This window comes from Zonotrichia albicollis, chromosome 1, assembly GCF_047830755.1.
Source record: "Zonotrichia albicollis isolate bZonAlb1 chromosome 1, bZonAlb1.hap1, whole genome shotgun sequence".
Taxonomy (NCBI): Eukaryota; Metazoa; Chordata; class Aves; order Passeriformes; family Passerellidae; genus Zonotrichia; species Zonotrichia albicollis.
Window position 1 is genome coordinate 18,075,860 of NC_133819.1, and position 11,485 is coordinate 18,087,344.

Consider the following 11,485-nt stretch of genomic DNA (forward strand, 5'->3'; position numbering starts at 1 on the left):
CTACACAGAGACAGTACCTGCCTCTTGTCTGCCTCCTCTACCAACATCAAGTGACCCAAAGAGAAATGATACTGCTGCTGGTTGGCAAGAGCTTAATCCAGAGAGCCCTGAGATAAAGCTCAAAGGCTTGAGGAAGCACCAAAAGTCTTAGCAGAGATTAACTCAATCCCTTGACTGAAGTAGAGCATCAGCTATTACCTACTTGGGCTGCCAGGGTAGAGTCCCAGTAGGCAGAATGATTTCCTGTAGATGGTACAGCTGAGGCCACGGCCAAGGTTCATGTTATATAACCTGTGACAGTGGTTCCTCACAAGCACAGCCTACCCAGAGCAGCTTCCTTGGCTTTTTGGTTGTAAAAGTTTACATTTTTGGGGGATTTTGTTTGCCATTTTTGTTTGGGGACATTTTTAGGTTTTGTTTGTTTGAAATTGTCACAAATCTCAGCATGACAATAAGGAGTTTTGAAGAGCATATGATACAGCATACTGTATCCCTACAGCCCCCTTTGCATATTTGATGAACGTGTTATTGCAAACAGTTATTATTTCTCTGCAGATGCTTCTTTAATTTACCTAACAGGTCCCAATGTTGTCATATTTATCCATTTTGGAACGTTTCTCTCTGGACAGAGCTAGAGAAGGAGAAGAATCTGATTACATAAATGCCATCAAATAACTGAATTTTTAATTGTTTGGTATAATTTCTAGCAATTTCAGGTGTTGCATAGCCTCTTGAGGGCCACTGCTGTAAAACATTAACTGAAAATGGAAATCTACCAGGAATCCCATTCACGTGAATGGTTCACATGAATTACCATGAGTATATCCAAAAGGACAGCTACCTAATTGGCAAAACATCCATAAATATTTACTTCCTGATAAGTATAATAACGTGCATGCAAAAAAATTTAAAAACTAAGAGTAAAATAATTAAACAGAGATTAAGTTTTCAGATACCTGTAAAGCTTGTGCTGCTATAATGCTGCTTCTCATCCAAGTCCCAGTGGGACTGCAGCTTTGCTGAGCCAAATACAGTATATAACAGAAAGTTTTTTTGCCAACTGTTTGTTCATCACTTTTATCGGTATTAATCTGAAGTAAAAAACTTATTCCACATGTGTTCAACTTACTAGTTCAGGGAGAACAAAGGCCACATGCACAAACATTCCTAACTTAAAGCCAAAGCCTTTCACGGGATATTAGAATGGTGGGAGATAAATGGGGGGAAAGAAACAATTACTTCCAAAAGCAAAGCATTATTTTCTTTCTAATCTAGCAGTATTAGTCTCTCGTGTAGCAGAGAGATCCTGAATGTTACAAAAATGCAACTTGTTGTGAGATAACATTATTACTTAATTAAGAAATAATAAACAAGTGCATTAATGGTTTTACATCAACAGTCACAATGCTGATCTATAAGCTGACATAACCATCTTTCACAGCGAAACAAGTCCTTTCAGAACCACTTCATTTTGGGCACCACCTTTCCCTTCATTATATATAAACAGCAAAACAGCTGTCAACTCCTAAACTCACTCAAATGTCCTATTTAATTAGGTTTTGGTTTGCAGCATAACCACTTTCTAAGGTTAATCCTGAATAGGCATTATGATTGATAATAACAAAAACAGCCATGAAAAGAAATTTTAAAATTGCAGATAGAGTTTGCAGAAGTAACAGGAATTGTGTTAGTAATTACTGAGACAATAAATTTATCACTGCTCCTACCTTAAACCACAAAAGATCAGACCCTGTGAGTAATCTAGTCCAGTGGAGCTGAAGTTTATCAGGAAGGCAAACAAATCATATAAACACATTAGTTAAATGCTTAATTGCTTGGTCATATCTCAATCTTTAAGTCATATGGAAGACAGGCAATTTAGATATAAAACATACTAGTTTTGTTTATTTACAAAGGGAGTACATTTTGACCATGGGCTCTCCCTAAAAAATATCAAAAGAAGCTCAGCGTGAGTTCCAGTGACCATGTTATTTCTAAAAGCAGACTTCTAAACTTGAGTACAGCATCAGCAATGGGAAGAAATATTGCACTTAGTGATACTGGGTTAAATTGACAGACTTTGCCAAATTCCAAATCACTCCCAGAGATCTGAAATCATTATTTTCTTGCCCAGATATGCTGTTTAGTTAAACAGCTGAAAAACAATTTTTTACAGACAGCAAAAATAGAAGTTTTGTGCAGGAAAAATGCTGGATCCTTGTACCTGTGAAAATAATATGGTTTTGCTAATGTAATTAGCGATTACTTTAAAAAAATAAGTATTTCAGCATACTTCAGCATTTGACTCTCAAAAATCTGTTAACATACTTTATGTGCTATTTAAAATTACATTGACCTTTGCAAACTATTTTGATGGTCAACCATGCTTTAAGTCTTTGATATTCAGTAATAGAAGTTCTCAGGCAAGAAAAGCACCATGTCTTTGCCTGTGAAATCCCTCCCATTTTTTAGTGAGTGTGGCATCCCTTCCTTCATCTGCAGCCCCAAAAGCTGGGCAGTGCAGGAGCTCCATGACGAGACCCCAAGGAGCAGCAGCAATGATCCTGAAGCTGCCACCAGACCAAGGGCACAGCAGGATCTGCCTGCTGGGGATGTGGGTGGAGGGGGACATGAAAGGGTACAAGGCAGCCTGGGCTCCTCCACAGCCAGATCCAACTCCAACCTTCCTCCTACAATTGCCTTCTTCCCTGCAGATGCCACTCTGTGCTCAGCTCAACTGTGCTCCGGTGCTGAAGGTTCAAACACTATTAAACAACAATGCCTTGTAAGAATTCAATAGTTTGTTTCCTACAGCTTGCAGTAAAACTTCTATGAAATAAAATAAGGATTAAAAGCCTAATGGTTTAGAAACACACACTAAAAATTAAGGAAATGCTATTTTTGAAGATCACACAATAAAGATGAGTTCATCCCTGTGTACATGCCTCATGCTGTTACAATTGCACTCACCTTTTCTCCAGAGAAGCTTGATTTTACTCAGTAATTAGGACAAATTTATGAGAAGATGGAGTAATAACCACTCATGCCACAGAAACCTGGAACATGACAGTGGTTTATTTCCATTGATTTGTAGTCTGAATACTGTGTATGGATTTCCTTGGATAAACAGATTTTAAATACTAACTCCAGAAAAAAATGGCTGAAGAACAATATATTACTGAATTGCTGTATCTTTTTATCCATTAATAGTATAAATTTGTTATGAAAAAAGACAGATTGTAAATTAAAACTGAATGGGAAATATGAAAGCTGCTTTTCTTTTTCAACTGAAACACACATGTACATTTTAAAAATCAGCCTGTATGTTAGTAAAAAATTCAAAGTTAAAATTTTTTGCTTCTTTAAAAAGTTCCGGTGACTACACAATTGCATTTGGCAGATGTGATATCTTTTCAAACAGTTACTCACTATCTCACTGCATGCTGTGTATTTTCACACAACCATGCAATTCTGGAATGGGACAATCTTTTTAACAATGAGGCTCAGGAATTTTTTTCATTTCACACCATTTTGCACCAACATCCTACGAACACATCACTGCATATCAATAAACTGTTGAATAAATATAAAAGAGTATAAGCAAATTATAAGCAAAAAACAGTTATTGCCAGGTACTTGTCTCTGTTGTGAGATACCTATCATCATTTTCTGCTTGGATTCAGAAGCTATGCATGAGCACACTGATAAATCACTAAAACAAAATTGAAATTTTATTCTCAAAAATCCTACCAACTAATCCTGACATCATAATAGCAAAAATGGACAGTAGAAATATTTGTATTCAGGTGATTTTGTACATGTATAAGAAGTACTGAAACACACCTTTATTTACAAGTTGAGTTAATGTAAAAGATTTATCTTGCACACATGTAATGTATCTGCCATACAACAGGACAGATAAACCACAGTAGTTGGGATTAGACAACTTCTATTTCCTAAGAAAGTTACTAAGCACAAAGTGTCATCCACTTAACTTTCTGAAGAGCAAGCCCTTGGCTGAAATGGAAAACAGTGATACTTACATAAATTTTCCTTTCCTACCTGCCCATCACCCTTATTTTTAGATTCCTTCATTGCAAACCAATGCAGTTCTTGCAAACCTTGCTTCATGTAACAAAGTCTGTTCAACACACATGACAATTTTAACATATCCCTTGCACATTTAGCGACAGAATGTCATGGTCTTGGCAACCTAAGGAACTCCTGAAATGCAGCATTCAACATGTCAACTAATTCACAACGGTGTTATAAAATTCAAGCAAAGATGGCATCACAAAGCTTATGCTCCCACCAACTGAAGTTCACAGTAGCTCGGTTTAGAATTAAAGCATTTTCTACTGATTTATAGAACTGTACAAGTGGCATACTGAAAATCAAGCTCTTTTTCTGACTTATTGTCAATAATAAAAAGTCTGTTGACCAAAGTCCCCAGACAGGTCTAAGAATTAGTTGGATTATGTAAGTGATTAGCCAAGGTTAAAATAATTGGGCAGTGAAATTATGATCCAGGACAATGTCTGCCCTTCCCTTGTTGCTGAAATTGTTGAAGAGAGGACAGTAAAGGAAAACTTTGCATCTACCTCTGCTTTTTCTAGGGGCAAGAATAGTGTTACAAGCAGTTTTGTAAAGCTCTGTGCACATCAGGATCACTGCTTCCATAAAATTTGTCCACGAAACTGCCTCTACTCCTGTTGAAACAAGACACCACTAGCTCGCATCTGAACCTAGTGTCTCAGCTGAACTTTAAACACTACAGCTATTAAACAACAACAACACCACTTTACATATGTCCAAAACATCTGAAATGCCATTTTTGCAGTTTCCTTTTAGACAGAGAACATAATGCAAGCTGCAGAAACAAGTGCCTTGTTACACGCTTCAGCAATACACCCTCCATGTCTTTGCAAACTAGTTCAACAAGTAACCTAGTTTTTTCAAATTCCTTAAAGTTATCTGCATGCCCCTGTGACTCATACAGTAGATAAATTGCTGAGGAACTCTGTGGGAACCCATCCCAGGGTTGGTTTTTAACATTGCTTTGTTTATTTGTGACATTTGAGTATCATTTTTATCACACAGAGTGAACATTATGCTGTATCAATCCTTTAATGCTTAGCTCACTGAGCATTTCTAAGGTTTGTGCTGCAAAACACAAACAAAATTTGTGATCACAATTTGTGATACAGCCAAAAATAGTAATTTTAGAAGACTTAAAATAAATGTGTTTGGGACTTTTTAAAGTTTAGGATAGTCACAACTTTGAATGAATTAATCACATCCAAACCAAAGCCTAAGCAGCCTCAATAAACTGTTTTTGATCAGTCAACACATCACTGATATTTAGTGATGCTGTATTAATACCTTTACTTTTAGAGCCATGTGAGCAGCCATTTTCCCCATAAACTACCTCTGCTCCTTAGGAACACATCCATGACTGCATCTTTGCTGTGCTCTCACCTCAAAACTCAGCTTTCCAAAGATTCATGGGTTAAGCAGTAGTAGATTAGAAACCCAGGGGGTTTTCCACCACTGTTTGCACTCTAAAGAAAAAGGACAAATGGGTGTAAAGAGAACAGGAAAAATATTCTATTTGCCAATATTTTGAAAATAACATAATATTTAAATCTACTCTTTGTACCTCATAAACCAGTAACAAATATATATATCCGTCCTGCAGCTCCATCACATGTGCTCAACTAAGACTGGTGCATTTCAGCTGTTTAGTTACTTTTTAATTGTAACTTTAACCCAGAACCCTTCTGCTGTTTAAGGATGAAGCCCTTTACTATTTTGAGATGAGGGACTGATTTGTAAACACATTTTAACAACTTGCAAGGCATTTCTATCTTGTGAGGGGAGTAGAAAGCTGCATCTCCCTATGACATTAGTTCTGTTTGAGTGACAAGAGGGCGCCAAGGCATCACTGCTGACAGGACAAATCTCAAGCAAGTTTGGGGCTAACTGCAGGATGGAGGTTCCCAAAGACCAATGTCCAAGCCCAAGTGTGCACAGTCCAGCAGAGAGCTGGCTCACCACCAACCCTGGTGTCACCAGCTCATTAACTGTGCTTGAGAACTGCTCCTCTAAGGTATGTTAATATAGAAAACTGTTTCTCACTAGCAAACAGATATACTAAGATCTCCTGCAGTGAGAAAATAATTACAGATATTCAATTGTCTTTAAATGCTTGAATTTCTTTCACATATTTACAGACACCAGAATTATCAGTGGTTCACACCTATAAAGTACCATGCCCCTTCTTCCCACCTCTTAATAGGTAGGGAAGCCAAATAAAAGGTCCTGTGAACCCACCCACAATTCTTCCCCACACCAAGAATGCACAGCATAGAAAAGAAGAGCACAAGTAAAATTATATTCTTTATTCATTCCATTTTAGCTGTGAATATTCCTATTATACAAATACAGTATAAATTCCAAAATCACAATATATTACAAAATAAAAAAGTACAAACTGCATTACTTAATAAATATATCTAACAAGTTAATCAGAAAGTAGAAGAGACAGAATCCAGATTGGACATTTAAATGTTTGACCCAGCAAACCATACAAACCTCAATTTAACTATTTTTTTTCTTTTAAACCATAAACCATTCCTGATTTCTTGATTAGAAAATAAAGTCACGTGAATAAAATGTTGTGATCAGATAATGACTTGTTGGTGAAACACCAGTGCCAAAAAAGAAGCAGGGCTTATACGAAAGACACCATAACCCCAGAAACAAGAACACAAACACTGAGGTGCAGCCAAGGCAATTACTGCCAAAGCAGGAGACTATTATCTAGTCACAACATTCTATTGCAAGTTAATGTTCTGTTATTATAGATAAATAACATAAACGGAGCAGAGAGTGAGCCAACCAGGCAACAGGAGGCCAGTTTACTCAAAACAGTAATTAAAAACAGAAGAGTCAATTGCTCCCTGCTCTGTTCACGTGTAGCTGCATTCCAACTGGCTCAAAGGACCTGTTCTGTGCTCCAGGCAGAGAAAGCAACTGTTCCTAAAAGCAGTCTGTTCTCACTTTGCCACACTTTTACAAAAGCCATTATTTTAATTTTGCAAGAAAATACCCACAACATTTTCATCAACTAGGGGGGTCAGTTTGACATCAACTTCATTTGGTAAAAATATAAGGTTTATGGGTAAAAAACACAGCAAAAAATAGCTGTTACATCATAAGCCTTATTTACAAAAACTGTTTACAAACGTTTTTGGCTGTACAGCTGAAAGCCAGATACTAATGTAAGATGTAGAAGATGGAGGTAACAGTTTAAAAATAGTGTGCAAAAAATACATTCTTATAGAAAATAGACAGTGAGGAGGGGAGACACAAACATACACAGAAAATCTGCTTGCAAAGAACCCGAGGCTAAGTTTTTACAACAGAATATTACAACTACGTCTGTATTTATCCCCCGCAACCTACAGTCTTTCTCCGTCGGGGGTGCTGCTGCTTCATTAAGGATTAAGGCATCACCATCACAGCCAGCACACCTCTCTGTCAGTCCCTGCAGCCAAGCTCCCGGCCCGGGCGCTCTCATGAGCAGGCATTCTGCTCTATGTACATCTTGGACAAGGACACCGCCATAGACTTGGCCAGCTCCTCATCCCGCCTGCGCTGTACCTGAGTCTGTCTGCACCACGCCTCGTACTCTGGGTTGGGGCACACGCGGTCCAGCACAGCATCGTAGTGCCCATTGCTAAGCCAGCTCAGCCAGATACTGGGCCGTGTCGGGTCCTCGGGCCCCAGGTAGTGAACCATGGTGGAAACGGTGGGGCTCTCGGGCCGGCCGCCCGTGGTCAGGTGGATGTTCACGTTCAGCATCTGTCCCATGGCCAGCAGCTCCGGGTAGCCGGCCCAGGCCCCGTCCTGGGCGGCGCCGATGAGGAACTCTCCCACGTCGCCCTCGATGATGGGGTTGAAGTGGTCCAGGTGGTCGGCGATGTAGTGCACGGTCTGCTCGCGGAGCTCGCCGTGCAGCCGCTGGTCCCCGTACACCGCCTTGCAGACGGCGCGGTACAGGCAGTTCCCGTCGGGGATGATGTGGAAGCGGAACCGGCCCTTCTGCCGCAGGTACTTGTCCTGCTTCTCCACCTCGGCCAGGTACAGCGCCAGCTTCTCGCTGCGCTCCGCTCTGCCGCCGGGCCCCCGCCGCACGTCGGGCCCCGCCGCCGCCTCCTCCTCCTCGCCGTGCGCGGCGGGGCCGCCGGGCTGCGCGGGGCCCCCGCTCCGCTCGGCGGGGCCGCAGCCGGGGACCAGCCCGGGCTGGGCTCCGGCGGCCGCCGCCTGCAGCGCCTGGCAATGCTCGCTGAGCCGCAGGCTGCGGTTGCTGGGCTCCTCGGCGGCAGCCTCGCCGTCGCCCCCGGCCTGCCGCACGCTCTCCAGGATGCCCTCTAGCCAGGCGCGGCTGCGCGGCGAGCCCGGCACCAGCTCTCCGGCGGCCTCGGCGCGCTGCACGATGCGGATGGGCACGATGCGCTCCAGCGGCCGCCGGCGGCTGACGGTGACCTGCGCGCAGGAGCTGAACTGCGGGCCGCCCGCCGGCCGCCCGGCCGGGCCCGCCGCGGGGCCGCTCGGCATCACCTCCAGGCAGGACGAGAAGGCGGGCATGGCGGCGACGCTGCTGCTGCTGCCCCCCGCGGGAACGAAGCTGTCCTTGCCGGAGCTCTCGGCAGCCGCGTTCGGGCCCGCGGCGTCGGCGGCGCTCGGTGCCTCCGCGGCGGAGGGTCCCGGCGACAAGGAGACCTTGAAGACGGCGGCGGAGCTCGGCGAGGCCGCGGCGGCTGCTGCGGTGGCGGCCGCCGGGTAGTGGGTGATCACGGAGCTGTAGAGCTGCATCCTCGGCTCCCCGCGGGCGGCGTTTTATAGGCGGCGCCGCCGTCGGAGCTGGGGCGGGGAGCGGCAGAGGGGGCCGCGCTGGGGCTGCCGAGGAGGATGAACCGCCCGGGTAAAAATAAACAAGGGCATCACCGCCCGCCCCGCCCCGGCCGGGCCCCGCGGCCGCAGCAATTCCGACTGCGCCACCGGGCCGGCCCCCCCGCGGCTCCGGCCCTTCTGGAAGCTGCGGGAGCGCGGGAGGGGGGCGGGGCTGCCCGGGACGTCAGCGAGCGCCGCCCCTGCCCGGCCTGCGTGCGCTCGGTGCCACGGTCACGGTCCCCAACGGCAGCTCGGGCACCGATAACGTTCATTGTATCCACTCGGGCTTGGACAGTCCCAGGCGAGAGATGCTGTTTGTCCACATGCAGTGCCACTCCGGGAAATGCAGAGCATGCATACACAGGTGTGTGAGATAAACCAGCACATATTAACAGGAGACACGCAGGTGAAATACGGGTCTCATCAAGATCATTGATAATTGGTTTATTAGTGCCGGTAGCACTTTAAAATTAAGCCATGTCTTCTAGCCTTAGCTGCGGTATAAACAAAGTCATAAAGCCTTTTCCCAGGGATGATGAGATGTGTACACTCTTTGTTTTGATTGTGTTCTGACAGGCACGCTGACCAAGAAGCACCAGTTTGCACTATGATCAAATGCTAATACAGTCAGTGCTAACAAAATGGGAAAAAAGGTATTGACATATGGAAGTTCAAAGTGATACTTAAAAACAGTTCTGGATTCCATCCCACAGCCTCAAGTATCTTCAGGAAAGTGTTAGTAATCCAAACAGATTGTGGAACTTTAAAAACAAACAGAAAAACAAACAAACAGAAAACCCTTTATTTGGATATTCTGAAAAGTTTCTTTTCCTCATTCCATTTACATTAACTAAAAAGAATAAGAGGATCAGCCGCAATATACTGCAATGTCCAAAATAATTTTCTTTGGAGTCTTGGTTGTGTTTTGTATCAATGTTTAGGGATATGCTTCCTATCTTCAGTCTCTGCAGTTAATTCCAGGGCTGCCAGTAACACAATATGGAATTTCATTCTCTTTACATGGAAAACATATTAGAACTCACTCAGCTAAATTGCATGTTGGAGAAAAAATGCTCAATTCCTTCATACAAAGTAAGTGGATATTTACAGGAAAAGTTTTCACATACATCTTTTTTATTCTGGATAAAACACAGCACTTTATTGCATGCAATATTGGGAGCCTTTTAATAAAGATTTACAGACTAAATACATATCCAAAAATTTTGCCTTCGAAGATGAAATGTAAGAAGTATATGAGATATGAATCAAAGTCCAAATGTCCTCAGTTACCTGACAGAGCCAGCCAGAAAGTTGATATCTTTAGAACAAATGGTGATGGGCCTTATCCAGGAGCATTTCTGGCAGCCTGTTAGAGTGGGATAAGATATTACAACTGCTCTGAAATTACAGAGTGACTCTTGTATTTCAGAATGTTCAGAACTTTGTTTTAAATATAGTTTGTGAGCCCAGTCAGTGAGTCTTTATTTCTGGACTAATCGTTACTTAGAAAGGAAAATATATTGACCAAATCACAATAAATTGAAATCTTTCTTCCTTGAAATGGAGGCTTGGAGCAAAGGAAAGATTCCCATCTAGTTTTATTTCTTAGTCAGAACTTGACAATGTCTATTTCCAAGTTAACATGTATATGTTTATATATATAATGATAGGAGAATTCATGTAAAACTACTGGAAATTGCCCCTTCCAAGTGGGTTAAAAATATACCAGTTGTTCTTCATTGTGTGTTTGGTCATTTATAAAAATATATCATGTATATTACTTAATGCTCATCATTTAATGCTTTTGCTACTTTTTTTGTTTTCCAGAAAAGCTATCTGTAGTTTGGTTTAATGAATGTTCTGTCTGGTAGTAAATGTCAGAGCTGAGTACAGGATGGTGGTTTAAAGTCTTCAATAGTCTGGTAACAGAGAGGGGAGGGAGAGGCAGCTCTTTCTCTTAGAGAACAGTAAATGGATGCAGCAGAATAAGAGCACTTCTGGCAGGAGCAAGTGCTGCGTTTTGAATGATCAGTACTGCAAATTTCTTTCTTCTAGGATATTATAAAAACTCCTGCTAATGACTGTTCTGCCTCTCCAAAACCATAGGTTATTTGGAACAGTGGTACATTAATGGATGGGCAGCTGTTTAATTCTGATTGTTGATTACAATGAGGTATGACTTGAAGTTTGTGGTGCTTCATTTGAGGAGAGAAACAGATTTTTGTATGCCCAAATTACCCTTGTATTCTGATGCTCTAATGTAGCATATTCTGGATAAGAAAACTTGTTTATCTGAACAGAAATCCAAGGAATATCCTGAAACACATGTTAAATAGGCCAGCAGGTTTTTATAATGGTAGCAGATAGATTGTGCTATTTTTCACTTTTTGCTTATAAGTAGATATAATGTCTTTCCTAAATGTTCAGTTAAAATGCACATAATAAGCTTACTAATAACATTAAAATACAATCAAGATCTGTTGCTAGGAAACTGAGAGAAAAAACAAACATTGTAACCACTGTCTTG

General features: G+C 42.2%; 1 protein-coding gene across 1 annotated transcript; it reads right to left on the reverse strand.

Annotated features, from left to right (window-relative positions):
* Window positions 1-6,386: 6,386 nt before the first annotated feature.
* On the reverse strand, window positions 6,387-9,134 carry OTUD1 (OTU deubiquitinase 1). Its single transcript, XM_005480324.4, has one exon. It carries the CDS (start codon window positions 8,878-8,880, stop codon window positions 7,579-7,581), a length of 1,302 nt encoding a protein of 433 aa, XP_005480381.1. The 5' UTR covers window positions 8,881-9,134; the 3' UTR covers window positions 6,387-7,578.
* Window positions 9,135-11,485: the final 2,351 nt, after the last annotated feature.